Below are 22,402 nucleotides of genomic sequence, written 5' to 3' on the forward strand. Positions count from 1 at the left end.
AAATTACAAGCAAATTGATGCAAATATGTATCACCTACGAAGCATGCCATATGAACATACAATGTATTGTAATATCAACAACTTGAAGGTAGTACGTTTGCAAATTGTCAGAATCATGTAAGATGAACACATGAAGCGTTTTTATTTTTCTGTTGATATACATGGAAGCAAATTTATGTCCAGTCAACATGGCAAAAAATTTGTTCATGATGTAACCAAATTTATTTGGAGTCCACGTGCATGGAAGCAAATCTTACTTCAACATGGAAGCAAATTTCAGTGAGAACCAAGCAACTAATAACTTCAACATGCATCATATTTGATTACGCATCATGTCATGAATATGTTGTGTTATTTATCATGTGCTGATTGTTTGTTTCCAGATTGTTCTTCTCGATGGAGTTCTGAAACCGATTCAGAGTGTGAGGATTTGTTCGACTATGTCGTTTGTCTACTTCACATATTCGTTCTTCTTTCAAGCGGGATCTTAGGCAAGATGACCATTTTCCTGGATACCACTACTATCATTGCTATGCTAGTTGTCTCGCTTCTATCGTTATGTCCTGTTACCTAACAGTTGTATGTCAAGCCTCCCAACATTGCCATGAAAACCTCTAACCCCTCCACATCCTAGCAAACCTTTGTTTGCATACGTTACCGATTTCCCGGCCCTTCTTATAGCGTTGCTAGTTACAGGTGCAAGTTGCTTCCATGTGAAAACATGAATTTATTGATATATAACAATATTATTGCTATTTAATTTAATGCATATGTATACTTGATAAAAGGTGGAAGGCTTGGCATTTTCCTTGGTGTTTTGTTCCACCTTTGTCGCCCTAGTTACTTGTGTACCGGTGTTATGTTTCATATTGAGCGCTCCTAACATGCTTGGGTTTTTTATGGGGACCCCCTTGATTTTTATTTTGGGATAAAACTCTTCTCGCAAGACCCAACATTGGTACTATTTGCTTAATAACAACTAAAATTGGCATAGGGCATGATCAAACCCGTGGATAATTAATCACCCCCCGGGCCAGTGCTCCTCATGAGCGTTGCTCCAAACTGAGCAATCTGCGATGCCCCCTGGTCACTCGGGGTTTTAGCCAACCTAACGTCTAGCTCTTCTAGTAGTGTCGTGACTAAGAGATACACGCGACTCCTATTGGGATCTAGCCTGTCGGACGGTCTTGCTAGATTTGTTTTACCTTTCTCGGACGTCTTGTGCATCGGGATTCCGAGGATACTTTGGGTTATCTCAAGGTTGAGGTTTTCCACCGGGATTCCAAGGAAACTACCGGTTTTCCGTGGTTGAGGTTTTCCTTGCAGCTTGTGGCTAGTTTTGTGATGGATGAGTTGGAATACCCGTGCAGGGTTAAATCTTTCGAGAGTCATGCCCATGGTTATGTGGCAACTTGGAAACTATGTTTAACACTTGTTCATACAAAACTTGAAGTAAACTCAATTAAAAAATGCCAACTTTGTGCGTAACCATGACTGTCTCTAATCGTGAGTTATGAATCCGAGGGAGGATAGAGTGGGGTTATGTTTGACTCATAAGTAGGTGTTCAGGATCACTTCTTGATCATTATTAGTTCCTGTCCGTTTATGCATAGAGCACCCCCTCTTATTCTTGTACTCATAAATTAGCCACTCAAATAAATGCTTAGTTTTTTGTTGCAGCCTCACCACTTAACCAAACCTCTCTCATTAAGCTTTGCTAATCTTGATACCCTTGAAAATGAGATTGTTGAGTCCATGGGGCTCACAGATTACTACAACAACAGTTGCAGGTACATGTAAAGAGATACTTTTACGTGAGCGCGATGATTATTCTATTTGGATTTTCTTCTTTGTCTTCTTCTTCTTCGATCTAGGATGGGTTCGAGGCCGACATCCTGGGATAGCAAGGATGGATGTCACTTCTTATCATTTGATTTCGTCCGTAGTCGGACCCTCCTCTTCTGAATGGTGGTTAAATGTATGTTTGCATTGAGATGATCATGATTAGCTTGTGACGAGTGTAAGCCAATTTCATATACTCATCTCTTCTTTATATGTACTTGTAACGATATTCATTCTTGCGAAACGACGAGATGCGCTTATATCCCTGTCAAGGCACTCGAGCCAAAATAAGGATATGACCGTATCTTTGGCGTTACAAAGTGTTTCCTCTTTTGTGTGTAGGTGCTCACGACGAGCATTTCTATGGTCCTCCTATTGGTTCGATAACCTTGGTTTTCATTGAGGAAACATACTTATCTCTATTGTGCTGCATCTCCTCTTCTCTTCGAAAAAAACCCAAAGCAGTTTACAGGTACCAATAACATGACAAATAGATTGGACAACCCCCCTCCCCCCACTTGGTTTGGATTTGGGGGAGCCCGATTTGTCTACGCGATTGAATTTTGTGGAGCCTCCTAGGTTTCATTTTGATGTTCGGACACATATATACGCATTGGAAAGAAATGAGCTTCGATCGTAGCCCCGTGGTAACACACGGGGGTCTACTAGTATAGTTATAACCAAAGATAACCTTGCATTTCTTTTTGTCCGCGAGAGCTTCTATTCAGTGACTTGCACACTATATAGCGCCCCTTTTCTTTTTCATTGCATTTTTTACTTTTGTTTTCTCTTTTCTTTTTTATCCTTCAAGTAATTAAGGATAAAAAAGAAGTTATGAATTTCAAAACAAATTGTGATTTTTAGAAAACATCCCAATATTTAGGACTATTACTAAATTATAAAATGTTCCTAAATTTTGAAAAATGATCATGAATTTAAAAAAATATAGAACTTCAATAAATGTTCGCGAATTTGAATATTTAAATCAAATTTAAAAAACAACCATGACTTTAGAAAATGATTGCTAAATTAAGAAATAAACCTGAATTCCCAAAAATGCACACGAAATTGAAAATTCTTCCTAGATTACAAAAATTGTTCACAATTTTGAAAATTGTTATCGGATTTCAGAAAATGTCCATGAACTAAAAATTGTTCTCAGATTTCACAAAGTGTTTATGAATTTGAAATTTGTCTTTAGATTTCAAAAACATTAACGAATTTGGAAATTGTGTGTTGGTCTTAAAAAAATTACATAGATTAAAGATTTTTCTTGAATTTTAAAAAACATTTTTTTCAAATTATGGACGGATTTGGAAAAATATTCATGGAATTAAAATTTACATGAAATTGCAATATATCGGTGGTTTCAAAGCAGAGAAAAAAGGAAAGAAAAGAAATATAATTAAAACAAAAAATAATAAAGAAAAGGAATAAAAACAAACAGAAAAACGCAGGAAAACCGGCTCATCTAGACGCGATGCTATGTACATGGTGTACACGGTAGGTCGCTATCCAACGATTTCGTCACAAAAATGGAATCTAGCACCTTCCATTGTAGCATTTCTATACCTCTATACCTAATAATAAAACGGTTATTGCTTTCGTTGGAAAACCCTCCGTGACATTTTTATTAAAAAAACTGTAATTTTTGTTAATCAATCCGCGCTCCATCATTTATCTGCAACGTAAAAGAAAAAACGATTCGCTGCAAAAATTATATCCGTACGCATCGTCTCCTCCCGTCGATCCTGGGCCACCCTGGTCTGTGCCCAGGCCGCCGCCACACCACTCGTCGCCGCGGCCGACCTCAATCGCCACCGCTGCCGATCTCAACCCACCCGCCTCCGCGGTCGTACCTCTCCCCGCTCACTGCCCCCGTTGCGGCGCTCGAGCGGATCGCGTCGACCCTGGTCCACCCTGGCATGTGACCAGGCCGCTGCCACACCACTCGCCGCCGCGGCCGACCTCAACCATCACTGTTGTCGATCTCAACCCACCCGTCTCCGCGGCCGTACGTCTGCCCGCTTGATGCCCCCGTTTCGGGGCTCGAGCACAGCTTCTCGATCAAATCAATGTTGGATAACGTAGCATAAATTCAAAAATTTCCTACGCATGTTCAGATCTTCCTATGGAGCGACCAGCAACGAGAGAGGGATAAGAGCATCTTCGTACCTTTGAAGATCGCTAAGCGGAAGCGTTGCTAGAACGCGGTTGATGGAGTCGTACTCGCAGCGATTCCGATCTAGTGCCGAACAATGGCACCTCCGCGTTCAACACACGTGCAGCCCGGTGACGTCTCCCGCACCTCGATTCAGCAAAGAGGAGGGAGAGGTTGGGGAAGAAGTCCACCAACACGACAACGTGGTGTCGGTGGAGAGACGAGGTCTCCCGGCAGGGCTTCGCCAAGCGCCGGCAGAGAGGAGGAGGGTGAGAAGCAGGGCTGCGTCGAGAGAGAGATGAAACGGTGTGTCAAACAGCCCCGAACCCTCATCTATATATAGGGGGAGAGGGAGGGGGCGCAGCCCTTAGGGTTCCCACCCCCAAGGGGTGCGACAGCCCCAGATGGGAGAGGGGCGGCGGCCAGGGCACGGAGGAGGGGTGGCGCACCCCTCTCGTGGGCCTTAGGCCCACCTATGCTAGGGTTCCCCCCTTCCCCCCTTTCTCTGGTGCGCATGGGCTGGGTGGGGGCCGCACCAGCCCACTTAGGGGCTGGTTCCCTTCCCCACTTAGCCCATCTAGCCTCCCGGGGTCGTTGCCCCCATTCGGTGGTCCCCCGGGACCACCTCCGGTGGTCCCGGTACGTTATCGATGACGCCCGAAACACTTTCGGTGTCCAAAACCATCCGTCCTATATATCAATCTTTACCTCCGGACCATTCCGGAGCTCCTCGTGACGTCTGGGATCTCATCCGGGACTCCGAACAACTTTCGGTAACCTCGTACAACAATTCCCTATAACCCTAGCGTCATCGAACCTTAAGTGTGTAGACCCTACGGGTTCGGGAGACACGCAGACATGACCGAGACACCTCTCTGGCCAATAACCATCAGCGGGGTCTGGATACCCATGGTGGCTCCCACTAGCTCCACGATGATCTCATCGGAGGAACCACGATGTCAAGGATTCAATCAATCCCGTATACGATTCCCTTTGTCTGTCGGTATAGAACTCGCCCGAGATTCGATCGTCGGTATACCTATACCTTGTTCAATCTCGTTACCGGTAAGTCTCTTTACTCGTTCCGTAGCACGTCATCGTGTGACTAACTTATTAGTCACATTGAGCTCATGATGATGTTCTACCGAGTGGGCCCAGAGATACCTCTCCGTCGCACAGAGTGACAAATCCCGATCTCGATTCGTACCAACCCAACACACACTTTCGGAGGTACCCGTAGTGCACCTTTATAGTCACCCAGTTAGTTGTGACGTTTGATACACCCAAAGCACTCCTACGGTATCCAGGAGTTGCACAATCTCACGGTCGAAGGAAAAGACACTTGACATTAGAAAAGCATTAGCATACGAACAATACGATCTAGTGCTAGGCTTAGGATTGGGTCTTGTCCATCACATCATTCTCCCAATGATGTGATCCCGTTATCAATGACATCTAATGTCCAAGATCAGGAAACCATGATCATCTATTGACTAACGAGCTAGCCAACTAGAGGCTTGCTAGGAACACATTGTGATCTATTTATTCACACATGTATTACTGTTTCCTGTTAATACAATTATAGCATGAACAATAGACGATTATCATGAACAAGGAAATATGATAATAACCATTTTATTATTGCCTCTAGGGCATATTTCCAACAGTCTCCCACTTGCACTAGAGTCAATAATCTAGTTACATTGTGATGTACCGAACACCCATAGCATTATGGTGTTGATCATGTTTTGCTCGTGGAAGAGGTTTAGTCAACGGGTCTGCAATATTCAGATCCGTGTGTACTTTACAAATATCTATCACTCCACTCTGGACATGGTCCTGGATGGAGTTGTAGCGGCGCTTGATGTGCTTCATCTTCCGGTGAAACCTGGGCTCCTTGGCTATGGCAATGGCTCCTGTGTTATCACAGAAGAGTGTCATAGGACCCAACGCGCTTGGAACCACTCCAAGGTCGGTGATGAGCTCCTTCATCCAAATTCCTTCATGAGCCGCTTCTGAAGCAGCTATGTACTCCGCTTCACATGTAGATGCTGCCACGACTTCTTGCTTGCTGCTGCACCAGCTCACTGCCCCACCATTCAACACATACACGTATCCGGTCTGTGACTTTGAGTCATCCGGATCTGTGTCGAAGCTAGCGTCGACGTAACCCTTTACGACGAGCTCTTCGTCACCTCCATAAACGAGAAACATTTCCTTAGTCCTTTTCAGGTACTTCAGGATATTCTTGACCGTTGTCCAGTGTTCCGCACCGGGATTACTTTGGTACCTCCCTACCAAGCTTATGGCAAGGTTTATATTAGGTCTGGTACACAGCATGGCATACATTAGAGAGCCCACGGCTGAAGCGTAGGGGACATAACTCATCTTCTCTCTATCTGCTGCCGTGGTCGGCGACTGAGTCTTACTCAATCTCATACCTTGCAAAACTGGCAAGAACCCTTTCTTTGAGTTTTCCATATTGAACTTTTTCAATATCTTGTCAAGGTATGTACTTTGCGAAAGACCTATGAGGCGTCTCGATCTATCTCTATAGATCTTGATGCCTAATATGTATGCAGCTTCTTCAAGGTCCTTCATTAAAAAACTCTTGTTCAAATAGGCCTTTATGCTCTCCAACATCTCTATATCATTCCCCATCAATAACATGTCATCCACATATAGTACGAGGAAAGCTACAGAGCTCCCACTCACTTTCTTGTACAGACAGGCTTCTCCGTAAACCTGTATGAACCCAAACGCTTTAATCACCTCATTAAAGCGAATGTTCCAACTCCGAGATGCTTGCACCAGCCCATAGATGGAGCGCTGGAGCTTGCACACTTTGTTAGCACCCTCAGGGTCGACAAAACCTTCTGGTTGCATCATATACAACTCTTCCTTAAGGTTCCCGTTAATGAACGCCGTTTTGACGTCCATTTGCCAAATTTCATAGTCATAAAAGGCGGCAATTGCTAACATGATTCGGACTGATTTCAGCTTCGCTACGGGAGAGAAAGTCTCTTCGTAGTCAACTCCTTGAATTTGTCGAAAACCCTTTGCGACAAGTCGAGCTTTGTAAACGGTTACATTACCATTTGCATCAGTCTTCTTCTTAAAGATCCATTTATTTTCTATGGCTCGCCGGTCATCAGGCAAGTCAACCAAAGTCCATACTTTGTTCTCATACATGGATCCTATCTCGGATTTCATGGCCTCAAGCCATTTGTTGGAATCCGGGCCCGCCATTGCTTCTTCATAGTTCGAAGGTTCACCGTTGTCTAACAACATGATTTCCATCACAGGGTTGCCGTACCACTCTGGTGCGGAGCGTACCCTTGTGGACCTTCGCGGTTCAGTAGTAACTTGATCCGAAGCTTCATGATCATCATCATTAACTTCCTCTTCAGTCGGTGTAGGTGCCACAGGAACAACTTCCTGCGCTGCGCTACTTTCCTGTTCGAGAGGGGGTGTAATTACCTCATCAAGTTCTACCTTCCTCCCACTTACTTCTTTCGAGAGAAACTCTTTCTCTAGAAAGGATCCGTTCTTGGCAACAAAGGTTTTACCTTCGGATCTAAGATAGAAGGTATACCCAATAGTTTCCTTAGGGTATCCTATGAATACGCATTTCTCCGCTTTGGGTTCGAGCTTTTCTGGTTGAAGTTTCTTCACATAAGCATCGCAGCCCCAAACTTTAAGAAACGACAACTTAGGTTTCTTGCCAAACCATAGTTCATACGGTGTCGTCTCAACGGATTTAGACGGTGCCCTATTTAAAGTGAATGCTGCAGTTTCTAATGCGTATCCCCAAAATGATAGCGGTAAGTCGGTGAGAGACATCATAGATCGTACCATATCTAATAAAGTGCGATTACGACGTTCAAACACTCCGTTGCGCTGCGGTGTGCCAGGCGGCGTCAGTTGTGAAACGATTCCATACTTCCTTAGGTGTGTGCCAAACTCGTGACTCAAATATTCTCCTCCACGATCATATCGTAGACATTTAATTTTTCTGTCACGTTGATTCTCAACCTCACTCTGAAATTCCTTGAACTTTTCAAACGTCTCAGATTTGTGCTTCATCAAGTAGATATACCCATACCTACTCAAATCATCGGTGAGAGTGAGAACATAACGATAACCACCGCGAGCTTCAACGTTCATTGGACCACACACATCAGTATGTATTATTTCCAATAAGTCGGTTGCTCTCTCCATTATTCCTGAGAATGGAGTCTTAGTCATCTTGCCCATGAGGCACGGTTCACATGTGTCAAATGATTCAAAGTCAAGAGACTCTAATAGTCCATCAGTATGGAGCTTCTTCATGCGCTTAACGCCGATATGACCAAGGCGGCAGTGCCACAAGTATGTGGGACTATCATTATCAACTTTGCATCTTTTGGTACTCACACTATGAATATGTCTAACATCACGATCGAGATTCATCAAGAATAAACCATTCACCAGCGGAGCATGACCATAAAACATATCACTCATATAAATAGAACAACCATTATTTTCTGACTTAAATGAGTAGCCGTCTCGCATTAAGCAAGACCCTGATACAATGTTCATGCTTAAAGCTGGTACTAAATAACAATTATTAAGGTTTAAAACTAATCCCGACGGTAGATGTGGAGGTAGCGTGCCGACGGCGATCACATCGACCTTTGAACCATTCCCGACGCGCATCGTCACCTCGTCCTTGGCCAGTCTCCGCTTATTCCGCAGTTCCTGCTTTGAGTTGCAAATGTGAGCAACAACACCGGTATCAAATACTCAGGAGCTACTACGAGCACTGGTAAGGTACACATCAATAACATGTATATCACATATACCTTTAACGTTGCCGACCTTCTTGTCCGCTAAGTATTTGGGGCAGTTCCGCTTCCAGTGACCCTTTCCCTTGCAATAGAAGCACTCAGTCTCAGGCTTGGGTTCGTTCTTTTTCTTCTCCCCGACATCTGGCTTACCGGGCGCGGCAACGGCTTTGCCGTCTTTCTTGAAGTTCTTCTTACCCCTGCCTTTCTTGAAACTAGTGGTCTTGTTGACCATCAACACTTGATGCTCCTTCTTGATTTCTACTTCTGCAGACTTGAGCATCGAGTACAACTCGGGAATGGTCTTCTCCATCCCTTGCATGTTGTAGTTAAGCACAAAGCCTTTGTAGCTTGGTGGGAGAGACTGGAGGATTCTGTCAATGATAGCATCATCCGGAAGTTCGACTCCAAGTGAAGTCAGACGACCGTGTAACCCAGACATTTTGAGTATGTGCTCACTGACAGAACTGTTCTCCTCCATCTTACAGCTTAAGAACTTGTCGGAGACTTCATATCTCTCGACGCGGGCATGAGCTTGAAAAACTAGCTTCAGCTCCTGGAACATCTCATATGCCCCGTGTTGCTCAAAACGCCTTTGGAGCCCCGTTTCTAAACTGTATAACATGACACACCTGACCAGAGAGTAGTCATCACTCTGCGCTTGCCAGACGTTCAGAATGTCTTGGGCTGCTGCGGGAGCGGGAGGGTCACCTAGCGGCGCATTAAGGACATAAGCCTTTTTAGCTGCTTCAAGGATGAGCTTCAAGTTGCGAACCCAGTCCGCATAGTTGCTACCATCATCTTTCAGCTTGTTTTTCTCTAGGAATGCGTTGAAGTTGAGGTTGACGTTGGACATCTACAATATTTATAAACACAACTTTTAGACTAAGTTCATGACAATTAAGTTCATTTAATCAAATTAAGTATGAACTCCCACTTAAATCGACATCCCTCTAGTCATCTAAGTGATACATGATCCATGTTGACTAACCCGTGTCCGATCATCACGTGAGACGGACTAGTCACCATGGTGAGCAACTTCATGCTGATCGTATTCAACCATACGACTCATGTTCGACCTTTCGGTCTCTTGTATTCGAGGTCATGTCTGTACATGCTAAGCTCGTCGAGTCAACCTAGGTGTTTCACGTGTGTAAATCTGGCTTACACCCGTTGTATGCGAACGTTAGAATCTATCACACCCGATCATCACTTGGTGCTTCGAGACAACGAACCTTCGAAACGGTGCACAATTAGGGGAATACGTTCTCAAAATTTTAAGAGGGATCATCTTATTATGCTACCATCGTTTTAGGCAATAAGATGTAAAACATGATAAACATCACAATGCAATCATATAGTGACATGATATGGCCATTATCATCTTTGCTCTTTCGATCTCCATCTTCAGGCATCGCATGATCATCATCGTCACCGGCGTGACACCATGATCTCCATCATCATGATCTCCATCATCGTGTCTCCGTGAAGTCGTCACGCCAACTACTACTATCACTACTACTATGGCTAACCGTTAGCAATGAAGTAAAAGTAGTAAGCACATGGCGTTGCATCTCATACAATAAATTAAGACAACTCCTATGGCTCCTGCCGGTTGTCATACTCATCGACATGCAAGTCGTGAAACCTATTACAATAACATGATCATCTCATACATCATACATGCAACATCACAACTTTGGCCATATCACATCACATGTCAAAACCCTGCAAAAACAAGTTAGACGTCCTCTAATTGTTGTTGCAAGTTTTACGTGGCTGATTTGGGTTTCTAGCAAGAACGCCTTCTTACCTACGTGACAGCCACAACGATGATATGCCAAAGCTATTTACCCTTCATAAGGACCCTTTTCATCAAATCCAATCCGACTAGAGTAGAAGAGACAGACACCCGCTAGCCACCTTTATGCACGATGTGCATGTCTGTCGGTGGAACCAGTCTCACGTAAGCGTACATGTAAGGTCGGTCTGGGCCGCTTCATCCCACAATACCGCCGGAAAAGAATAAGACTAGTAACGGCAAGCAAATTGACAAACCATCGCCCATAACTTTTGTGTTCTACTCGTGCATAGAATCTACGCATGGAAAACCTGGCTCGGATGCCAATGTTGGGTAACGTAGCATAAATTCAAAATTTTCCTACGCATGTTCAGATCTTCCTATGGAGAGACCAGCAACGAGAGAGGGGTAAGAGCATCTTCGTACCTTTGAAGATCGCTAAGCGGAAGCGTTGCTAGAACGCGGTTGATGGAGTCGTACTCGCAGCGATTTCGATCTAGTACCGAACAACGGGACCTTCGCGTTCAACACACGTGCAGCCCGATGACGTCTCCCGCACCTTGATCCAGTAAGGAGGAGGGAGATGTTGGGGAAGAAGTCCAGAAACACGACGGCGTGGTGTCGGTGGAGAGACGAGGTCTCCCGGCAGGGCTTCGCCAAGCGCCGGCAGAGAGGAGGAGGGTGAGAAGCAGGGCTGCGCCGAGAGAGAGATGAAACGGTGTGTCAAACAACCCCGAACCCTCATCTATATATAGGGGGAGAGGGAGGGGGCGCAGCCCTTAGGGTTCCCACCCCCAAGGGGTGCGGCAGCCCCATATGGGAGAGGGGGCGGCGGCCAGGGCACGGAGGAGGGGTGGCGCACCCCTCTGGTGGGCCTTAGGCCCACCTATGCTAGGGTTCCCCCCTTCCCCCCTTTCTCTGGTGCGCATGGGCTGGGTGGGGGACGCACCAGCCCACTTAGGGGCTGGTTCCCTTCCCCACTTAGCCCATCTAGCCTCCCGGGGTCGTTGCCCCCCTTCGGTGGTCCCCCGGGACCACCTTCGGTGGTCCCGGTGGTCCCGGTACGTTACCGGTGACGCCCGAAACACTTCCGGTGTCCAAAACCATCCGTCCTATATATCAATCTTTACCTCTGGACCATTTCGGAGCTCCTCATGACGTCCGCGATCTCATCTGGGACTCCGAACAACTTTCAGTAAGCTCGTACAACAATTCCCTATAACCCTAGCGTCATCGAACCTTAAGTGTGTAGACCCTACGGGTTCGGGAGACAGGCAGACATGACCGAGACACCTCTCTGGCCAATAACCATCAGCGGGGTCTGGATACCCATGGTGGCTCCCACTAGCTCCACGATGATCTCATCGGATGAACCACGATGTCAAGGATTCAATCAATCCCGTATACGATTCCCTTTGTCTGTCGGTATAGAACTCGCCCGAGATTCGATCGTCGGTATACCTATACCTTGTTCAATCTCGTTACCGGTAAGTCTCTTTACTCGTTCCGTAGCACGTCATCGTGTGACTAACTTCTTAGTCACATTGAGCTCATGATGATGTTCTACCGAGTGGGCCCAGAGATACCTCTCCGTCGCACAGAGTGACAAATCCCGATCTCGATTCGTACCAACCCAACAGACACTTTCGGAGGTACCCGTAGTGCACCTTTATAGTCACCCAGTTAGTTGTGACGTTTGATACACCCAAAGCACTCCTACGGTATCCGGGAGTTGCACAATCTCACGGTCGAAGGAAAAGACACTTGACATTAGAAAAGCATTAGCATATGAACAATACGATCTAGTGCTAGGCTTAGGATTGGGTCTTGTCCATCACATCATTCTCCCAATGATGTGATCCCGTTATCAATGACATCTAATGTCCATGATCAGGAAACCATGATCATCTATTGACTAGCGAGCTAGCCAACTAGAGGCTAGCTAGGGACACATTGTGATCTATTTATTCACACATGTGTTAGTGTTTCCTGTTAATACAATTATAGCATGAACAGTAGACGATTATCATGAACAAGGAAATATGATAATAACCATTTTATTATTGCCTCTATGGCATATTTCCAACAATCAACGCGACAACTACAGTGATTCGGGATGATGCGTCTGCTCGATGTAGAACGGCGGCGGCGCGCGGATAAGGCGCGGCGGGGCTAAGTACTTGCAGGTGAAGGCGGGCCTCCATGGCTCACACGGGGAACTCCGGGGTTATGACGCGGCAACGACGACTCCTTATGGCCAGATAGAGACGCCTAACCCTTGCTCCCCTCATCGTATCCCCTCCTCCAGCAGGAACTCATCATCTGATGAGATCCCCTCCCCATGCCTCCAACCGTGTGCCAAGCACCGGCAAAATAATTTGTTTTGTGAGGATTTGTTTGCTGATGAATGAATGTATTGAATGTAAGATTGTATTATTGTAGAGACAGAGAATGGAACACCAACTTCAGTTTGTCATCTGATCCCACATTGCCTATCCCATGAGTGAAATAAGATAGTAGTCCATTGATCAATTCACGTAGCCTCTTTGTTTTGCTTTGCTTGTCCCGCTCAATTTCTCATCATGATGGAATTAACAATGGACGGGTTGATTTCTCAACAAAATAGGATAGGACTGACTACATTAGTTATTTAGCTTATTATTTTAATAAATTAAAATAATTATAAAAATATTAAAAGCGTATGGTACTTTTTCTTCCGTTGCAACGCACGGGCCCTTTTACTAGTAATAATAAAGCGGCTATTGCTTCCGTCGGAAAACCCACCACGATATTTACAAAAAAGCCCCCGACGTTTACTAAAATCAACCCGCAGTCCGGATTTAAGTCAAAGAACGAATCGTTTTTTACATTTTACACAAACCACCGTATATTTAATCCAAACTAACCCGCAGTCCAGGGGCCTCTTTCTTCAATCTCCACCAACTCCCCTTGCCGAACCCCAGCTCGCCAAGCCAACCAGCAGCCATGCCGACGACGGTCACCTGCTCCGTCAAGTGCCGGCCCCACCACCGCCTCTCGACGCCGCAGCTCCCCGCCGCGCTCGAGCTCCTCTCCCGCGGCGCCCCGGCCTTCGCCGACGAGCTGCAGGCGACCCGGTGCCGGACCCCGCCCTCCCTCTCCTTCGCGCGCGCCTCCGACCAAGGGGGAGCTATCCCGTGCCCCTGCCGAAGCCCGCCGTCCGCGAGACGGGCCCGCGCTGCCATGGCGGGGCGTGAGGAAGCCGGCCCCGCCGCTCCCATGGCCGTGGGCGCCGTGCTCGCGGCGCAGTCGCGACACGCCATCTTCCGCGAGGAGCTCGTGAGGAGAGCCTACTACACGGCCGATGAGGCCCACCGCGGGCACTCGAGCCAGCCCGCGGCTACAAGTTCTGGTCTCCTCTGAAGTTCAGCTAACACTGAATTGGAGAACAGCACACAACTACTTGAGGATGTCGATAAGAGTGTCTACTGAAGCAGCCCCTGCCGGCGCCACTAGGCTGCTTGCTGCTCGCGCCGTCTCCGCGCGCGCCATAGCTGCACAGCCCGCCGTCCTGCTCGGGACGCTGAGAATATCCCCGGCATGCAACGTCTAGACTCTAGACGATCTGCGACACTATGCGTCAAGGAGATCGGTGAAGCAGTCAGCATTGACGAGATCACCCGGTATTCTAGGTGGCCGGTACGCTGTCCTCCGCTTCAAAGTGTCAACTGAAATTTGGATAGTACGTGTATATGCACCAGGGCTGGTTTGGTCTTTTCCAATGCTTATAAATGTTAAAGGAAAATGAAAATCAAAAGTAGGAGGAAAGTGGCATGATAATCAAGGAGCCAACGAGCTGAGTGGCAAATGTGCGAAGCCAATCTTGAAAATGACAATTTTAAGAACCCATATATTGAAAGTGGAAAATTTCCGATTTTCTCCTCGGTAATTGGTGCAGATTGCGGTTTTGATATTTTCTCGGAAAAGCTAGCTACTATTGGTTGCTATTTTGTTAGTCCAACAACGATTCCACAAAAAAGGAAATCCGAGTAAACTTCCATCAGTTAACGAGTCTTAGTTTTGCTTCGTTAAAGTTCTGTTTTACTTTTATGGTTACAACTGAACTAGAGGATTTGATTCACACTTTAGTTAATGCAGATGAGATGACATGGTTGAGTGCATGAGTTTTTCTCATTACAGTGATGTGGTCCTTTGTTAAAGGATTCAATGCATCTCGATAAATTCTAAGCTATACTGTATTTTTGATGTTCCTAGATACCCAAGCAAGGGAGACAAAGATAATGGATGGAGTAAGAAGAAGAAAAGTGAGTTAAACGTGAACAAAAATCCGTAATGCTATCTGACATGCACAAGGATCCTAAGGGTACATATTTGACATGTTCGATAATACTGCACCATTAGAATATCTATGCCTTCGAGTTCGATTCTCACGCCTTGCATTCTTCCGTTGCAACGCACGGCTCTTTTGTTAGTCAGGCTAATGCAATTCCATATTTTGGGCCAAAATCTGAAAGCCTCAAAATCATGGATCCTGTTCTACGGCCCGAGCCTTGCCCTCTCTCATATCCGCGGGTGCAATCATTTCTCGTCTTAGGTTCTCCAAACTTGGTTATGTAAATTGTGAAGATACTGTAAAAAAAAGCGAGAAGTATGTAAAATATTCACAAGAAAAAGGGTCACGTGAGGAACATTTCAGTTGCATCCTCTAGAGTCTGTAATTTCATGACATAAAGGACAGGATAGGACCAAGCAATTCCCGTTCCACGCTCGGTGGAGAGGGTGAGCTTTCCACAATTGTTGGTTGAACTAAGCACTTCCATCTAATTCAACAATAAAAGATCCTTCCAAACAGATTTTCGTCCTAGTGATCCCACAGTTGACTAATGAATAAAAATCCCAAAATCATGTTTGTTGCAGCCAAAAGCTCAGTCGTGGCAACGGCCACCACTCTCCGTGGAGGCTGACAAGACTGCACCTGATGAGATGCTTCTTGCGGCCTCATGGAAATGAAAGGAAAGGGAGGTTTGTGCAGCGGCTAGTTATGCTTCAGTCAATGCAAGGAAAGGAAAGGGAGGTAGTGATAAATTTCTTAATCGGCCAATTAATAGATTACGAAAAAAGTATTTTCCTGAATTGAAATATCACAAAGAAGTTTCCTTCTGTAAATAGAGTAGAAGATACGCCAATCTTCTGCGTGTTCTAAAAACAGAAAGAGCATTGCAATTTTTGTACAGTATACGTATATTGCTAGAAGAAAAGCAGGCAAGTAGGGGAGGATCGTGTTGGTGCCCCGCGGCCAAACGTTCGGGGAAGAACCAACCATGGCGCACCGACCAGGTCGCTGCCGCAACAAAACCGACGCGTAAACGAGTGGAAAAGTCCCGGTTTTTCGCCGTCACGGCGAGGGCCCGACCCTGCCTGCCTTCATCCCCCGGCCGCGCCGTTCGTTAAAACCCGCGTCTTTGACTCGCTCCGTCTCCCGTCCCGTGGCATCCGGCTCCCTTGAGTCCAAACCCAGCAACCGGAGCGGCGAATCTCGGCAGGCAGGCACCACCGCCCAGCAAGCAGCCGCCGTCGAGGCGAGAGATGACTGCCGGCGCCGCGAGCGCGGGCGCGGTCCGGCGGGCGGTCGACAGGGCGTGCGCGGCCGCCAGGGGGGCGCGGCGCGCGCTGGCGCGGTTCGCGCCGCGGCCGTCGGCGTTCTGCTCGGCGGCGGACGCGGAGGCCGCGGCGGTGCGCGGGGTCCGCAACGCGCGCACGTTCCGGTACCACTACGCCGCGCTGCAGTGGGCGCTCCTCCTGGCGTCGCTGGCCGCGGCGGGGCACCGGGCGTCGGTGCTCTTCCTCATGGCCGCCTCCAAGGTCCTCCTCGTCTGCCTCGGCCTCCTCGCGCCGTTCCCGAGATTGGCGCTACTCCGCCGATTCGTCGCCGCGGCCTTCGTCGCGCTCGTGCTCGCCGACCTCACCGCGGCCGGCGCCGTCGCCAACCTCATGGCCGCGCTGGCGGTGGGCGTCCCGGTAATCCTGCTCCACGCCTCGTTCCGTGTCCGCGACGACCTCGAGGGGCCCTCCACGGAGAACGGCGAGGAGGAGGAGGCGGCGGTCGTGGAGAAGAGGGATGACGGCGATGTCGAGGCAGGCCCCACGCGGCGGTCCACGGCGGTCGCGCCAAGATCGCCGAAGTGACGGACGGTGCGAGCTAGGCGGCTGGCTGATCGACCAGACGATTCAGAGTCTTGGTCAAAACTATCTTAAGCTCTTGACTGCTTTTTGATAGATCAATCATACAGTACTACTCATTGGTATTTTTGCTGAAGTTCCGAATCGAATCGGTTAATACTCTTATAACAACTAGACGGTGAATGAGGATTATGGAAACCCGATGTGAATGCATCCATTTCCTTACTACCTGTTGGACTAATCTTTGATCATACATACACTTAGCAGAAAGGAATGGAATACGTGATCAAAACTGGCAGTCGGATTTACTGTGACAATATACATTTTGAGCATTTTTGTCAGGTGCATCGATCTGAATGTGAGCTTGCGTTCTTCTGGGTCGCAGCGACGGGTGAACGGCTCTGTTCGCACCAGTCCTGCAATCATGTAGGCGTAAACAACCAATCTCTCTATAAAATTATCTAATCTAGCATAGGGATTCCCCAGAAGTTTTCTTTTCCTTCTTCTTCTTTGTGACCGTTTCCACCACAATGTGCCACGATTGTGATTGCGTGCTTGTTTGCATTTGCTTGTTTCAAACACAAGTTTCTGATTTTATACAGACATATTAATTTTTGGGCCTGCGATGCAAACAGATATTACACCACACATATCAACCGACATGGAACCACACACTAATATCTATTTGACCCGATATGTCCACGGGAATAAACTATGCCTAAGCGACACAAATGTGGTAAAGAAATTGAACATAAGAGTATGTATTTACAAATTCATCATATTATATAAACCAAGAACAGTATTTTCTAAATAACACAATAATGCAATTTTTGTCTTAGAGTAAATACCTTGTAAATACTTATCAAATAATTAGTAAATATCCCCGCAAAAAAATAACTAGTAAATAAAAATGGAATTTTACATTTGTTATGCTGAAGCATTGATGCCATACTACTTTTAGTAATAAAATTATATATGTTGTAACTAAGAGTACTGAAAAAAATCAGATATATTTCTCTGACACCTAAGTATGCTCCAATATATCATCCGATATCTTATAATCCATGTGCCAAAGCCATTCAAACATTGTTTCCAAATATTTTTAAAATACTAGTACTCAAATTTGACCGGGGAATACATTCTTTAAATTTTTAGAATATTTTTCGGGGATTTAGCGTAAATTGTTTCAAGGGATAGCCGAAATTATTTCCCTGAGTGGAAGTTTTTCTTTCATCTTTTTGAGGGGTAGTATTTTTTTCATTTAGGGCCTTGACAGAGAGCTGGTCCTATTCAGCCCACAAAAGCCTTTGTTTCATTCTTGTTCGCGGCAATAAGGCCCAGGCCCGTAGCACGGTACGACACCATCGAGAGACACGTGCGCGGTGGTCGGGCCGGGTGCTATATATTCGGTCGAGCCCCTCGCTAGGGTTTCCCTCATCCTCCCTCGCCGTCCAAACCCAATCAGAAATCTCAAGCTTAGCGCAGCAGCAAAACAATGGCGGAGCAGACCTTCATCATGATCAAGCCCGACGGCGTCCAGAGGGGCCTCGTAAGCGCCGCCTCCTCTTCTCTTCTCTCCCCGTCGGCTCGTTTGCTCCGCTGCTAGCTCGTGCTGACATCTGCCTGCTCCTGTTTTTTCTTCTGCTTTGCTCAGATCGGCGAGGTCATCAGCCGCTTCGAGAAGAAGGGCTTCTACCTTAAAGGTAACCAGCACACCGCTCGCGTTCGTGCTTGAATTGGGGTTTGGGTGATGATTTGCTTGCTGATCTGCGAGCTGGCTGTGCAGGCATGAAGCTCCAGAACGTGGAGAAGTCGTTCGCCGAGCAGCACTACGCCGATCTGTCCTCCAAACCCTTCTTCGCTGGGCTCGTGGAGTACATCGTCTCCGGCCCGGTCGTCGCTATGGTCTGGGAGGGCAAGAGCGTCGTCGCCACTGGACGCAAGATCATTGGCGCCACCAACCCCCTGGCCTCCGAGCCCGGCACCATCCGTGGTGACTTCGCCGTCGACATCGGCAGGTGAGATTTTACCCTGGAGTTGCCAGTGCCTCGGTGCTATTCAGTTGAATCATGTATAACTTATCCTGTCTGCATGTTACTGTTCCCGTATAATCCAATTTGAAAATTCGCACACTTGCATGTATGGAGATAGTCCTACATAACGCTTGTTTTTCAGCCGTATGCTAATTTAGCTAATTGTCTTAGTTAGAAGATAAGATCGTGTTGCCCACTACTTGGTTCAGCCAAATTAAATATCTGATGTCGTCTGAGCTGTTTAGCCTGTTGAGGAAGTTCTTATCTTGCTTAGTGAAACAAAGTTATACTGCATGCTGTTTACAAATAATTCTCCGGTTCATAAAATCTTGCGTTATTACCTGATTTGGATGCGTGTAGGACAGCACTTACGGTCAATGGTTGTTTGATGTGTGTACTTCAGTCATTCATGTATGATTTGTAGTAGAGGATTGGCTTATGATGATTCAGGTCCGAAAGGATCTTAGCGGATTTCTGTGAGGCAGATTCGTCTGTCATTGATCGATTCATGTTGTTACACACACTGAAGCCTTTCCGTTTTCTGTTTCATTGATTTGTTCTTGGTTTTCATTCTCATTTTTATTGTTGTTGTGAGATGTGATGCGATGATGATTCATATAGGTTTTTGGCAGTAGTGGCATTGTCGCTGTGAGCCTTCAAACCAAAAACGACTTCTCTTTCCACTGAGCATTGCCTTGTTCCACCCAGTCCTCCCAGTTACGTATTCTGGGATGGTTTTATTGCTTTTGTTTCTTTAATGCATCTTGTCTCAGTGAAGAGCTCTAGACCATAGGAAGTGCCGTATGACACTGTAAACAGCAGCTGCTTCTCTGCCTGCTGCAAGTGCCCATTCTCTTATAATAACCTCTGTGGTTTTATCTGGATGGAATTACCCATTTGTACCAGCTTGATTCAGCTGTGTGCTTGATTTTAAACGGGTCTCTGAGGGATTTCTTTGATGCTTTATGTTAGCTAGATTATATTGTCAACTTTTTGTTAATTTTGCTTTGGCCCGATGCCACGTCTCCATTAGCGACTAGCCTTGACTGGAGATGCTACATTGTGCCGAGAGAGAGTTTTTGGACGTTTCACATTTGATAGGAACCTGTGGCTGTGATTCTGTCGGCACACAGAGCCGTTTTTTGTGATTACACTTCTTGATTGCATAGCCATAACGTAATATTCATTGTAGTAGTTTTGAAATTGGGGAACTCAAATGGCGATGATGATAAAACTAAGGCTTGTTTCTCAAAACATTCGCAGTTGCCGCCTAAGAGCTTTCGCCCTGCCAGGCTTGACAGCTAATGCTGCTAATTCCTTCCTTGGATGTCTGAGCCATGTTGATTTTCATATTTCATTTTTTTTATCTCAGAAAAATAATACAATGTGCAAAGAAGTGTGCAGAAAGGCAGTGTGTGGAAAGCAGCCTTTTTCAGTTATTATTTCACTCAGTGCACTAATCCTGTGATTTATCGGTGGCCCGGAACACCCATTTTTCCGCTTTTCTTGCATACATATACATATATTGTTCTATCTGGATGCATTCTGAAACTTCTTATCTACGCCATCCAGGAATGTCATCCATGGAAGCGACTCAGTTGAGAATGCCAGGAAGGAGATCGCCCTCTGGTTCCCTGAGGGCCTTGCTGAGTGGAGGAGCAGCCAGCACAACTGGATCTATGAGGCTTAAGATGTGTCATCAGTCGTTGAGGGCAGGATTCGCGAGCATCTACCAAACTAGTCTTGGCTGTTTACAGTTTTGAGATTTGTATTTCGGGAACCTTGTTTGTGTGAACTGAAGTTATCTCTTTGTGCTTGCACATGCAAGCGGTATCTGCTGCTCTATATTTTATATATGGTATTGCTTTGATATGAGGTTGCATTTCATGCTTTTGCTGTGTATTGGTTGATATTTTGTGATACTTTTCCTTTGCTGGACAGTACCAGAATGCCAAATCGTGATCTTTACAGCAAATTGGTACGCTTAATATTTGTTGGAGAACACTATGATTCCGCCTCTCCGTTTCACGCTCATAGCCATGGCTGATGTTCACGCGCGCAACTAGGAGTTTCAGCAACTTGGTATCTGTTTCAAAAAATTGGAATAAATATTTTTTGTTGTAAAAGTTTTCTGTAACATCACTTTTGTTGCAATAGGTTCTGCAACACGATCCTTGTTGCAGAAAATATTTTATAACAAGTTGTATCGCAAAAAGGTTTTAACTCCGCCGGACACGTAGACGTCTAGCAGTTTCTATATTTGTTTATGTATCGAAATATATGTCGTTGAAGTAGCTAACTTTAAAATCGTTGATATAAGTTTTCTAAGATTAAATACAGGACTGGAGGAACATGTTCTTCTCTAAAAAGCTTTGGCTCATCGTGCTGGCTAAGTATCTGCACTCCACCCTGGCGTGAAGCAAGGTAATAGTATCTACTCCCTCTTGGCTCATCGTGCTGGCTAACGACCTGTTTGGATCCTCTCCGCTCCCAAATGCGGCTTCCGGAGCGGAGGGAGCGCCATCGTAATTTTAGGGAGTTGGTAAAACCGGGCTCTTCCTTTCCTCTAGGACGTGGAGCGGAGTTTTGAATGAGAGAGATCCCGAACAGGCTCTAAGTATCCGCACCCCACCCCGGCGTGAAGCAGGGCAATAGTATCTACTCCCTCTGATCGTAAATATTTTTTTAGAGATTATATATAGACATATTTAGAAGTGTAGATTCACTCATTTTAATTAGTATGTAGTTTTTTATTCTTATTGAGATGTCTAAAAAGACTTACGTTGGCAGTTTTCTTTCTGAAAATAGTTTAATTGGTATGGGGAGCAACCTGGTTTTGCAACCTTCATGTCTTCTTTAACATTTCACCCCGAGGCAGCAGTACTACAACGGGTTTGCCATGAGCCGTTGGTCTCGTGCGGTTGCCGTAGTGGTGTACCGTTGCAATCTTGCCTCCATCATGAAGTCCGCCGCTTGTGGTGCACCCACCTTGTCGGGGAGGAGGATGGCGGCGAGGCGACCTAGTTTTTTTTGCAACAATAAGGATATTGCAAAACACATATATAAAGATGAAAGATATTATTTTTGTAACATTAACTTTGTTGCAGTTTTTCTTGTAGCAGTACCTCTGACCTTTGTTGTAAAAGTTTTGTAACATGAACTCTCTTGCAAATGTTTAAGCACAACATCATCCTTGTTGCAAAGGTCGCAACTGAATCTGACAGCTACCCGCGTTGAATCCTATGGCTCACCAGATGACGGTTCTTTTAAAATGATCTATCGACGGACGCATAGTGTTGTCCTTATTTTATTTCTTCTGATGATTCCGACTTTTCAATAAACTTGATGATACCCGTGCGTTGCGGTGGAAGTACATAAACAATATGGTGTGGATATAGGGAAATTGTATCAAATGATGGTCCAAATAAAAATACATGTTTCCAATCAAGATAATCTTGGGTATTCCCCGCAAAAGAAAAAAGTTAATCATATGCTATAGGAAAGCAAACTCGATAAATAGTTTCTTTAGAAAGAGCGAAAATCCTTACCGACGAAAGAA

At 45.9% G+C, this 22,402-nt stretch overlaps 2 protein-coding genes and 5 non-coding genes across 7 annotated transcripts; all 7 read left to right on the plus strand.

The window, feature by feature from the left end:
* The first annotated feature begins 15,916 nt into the window (after positions 1–15,916).
* On the plus strand, positions 15,917–17,151 carry LOC123439194. The gene has a single exon (XM_045115938.1). The coding sequence runs from the start codon at positions 16,217–16,219 to the stop codon at positions 16,814–16,816; it is 600 nt and encodes a 199-aa protein (XP_044971873.1). The 5' UTR covers positions 15,917–16,216; the 3' UTR covers positions 16,817–17,151.
* A 1,083-nt stretch (positions 17,152–18,234) lies between these two features.
* On the plus strand, positions 18,235–20,715 carry LOC123439206 (nucleoside diphosphate kinase 1). The gene is made up of 4 exons (XM_045115948.1): positions 18,235–18,359; positions 18,465–18,513; positions 18,597–18,828; positions 20,416–20,715. The coding sequence occupies exons 1-4, from the start codon at positions 18,306–18,308 to the stop codon at positions 20,531–20,533; spliced, it is 453 nt and encodes a 150-aa protein (XP_044971883.1). The 5' UTR covers positions 18,235–18,305; the 3' UTR covers positions 20,534–20,715.
* LOC123423948 lies at positions 19,276–19,375 on the plus strand. The gene has a single exon (XR_006621458.1). It is a non-coding gene; the product is annotated as a small nucleolar RNA R11/Z151 (small nucleolar RNA).
* Positions 19,443–19,535, plus strand: LOC123423951. Its single transcript, XR_006621461.1, has one exon. It is a non-coding gene; the product is annotated as a small nucleolar RNA Z152/R70/R12 (small nucleolar RNA).
* LOC123423945 lies at positions 19,610–19,794 on the plus strand. The gene has a single exon (XR_006621456.1). It is a non-coding gene; the product is annotated as a small nucleolar RNA Z112 (small nucleolar RNA).
* Positions 19,853–19,999, plus strand: LOC123424042. The gene has a single exon (XR_006621533.1). It is a non-coding gene; the product is annotated as a small nucleolar RNA snoR2/U65 (small nucleolar RNA).
* LOC123422573 lies at positions 20,061–20,181 on the plus strand. The gene has a single exon (XR_006620573.1). It is a non-coding gene; the product is annotated as a small nucleolar RNA SNORD14 (small nucleolar RNA).
* Positions 20,716–22,402: the final 1,687 nt, after the last annotated feature.

The sequence above is a fragment of the Hordeum vulgare genome, chromosome 1H, assembly GCF_904849725.1.
Source record: "Hordeum vulgare subsp. vulgare chromosome 1H, MorexV3_pseudomolecules_assembly, whole genome shotgun sequence".
NCBI classification, from domain to species: Eukaryota; Viridiplantae; Streptophyta; class Magnoliopsida; order Poales; family Poaceae; genus Hordeum; species Hordeum vulgare.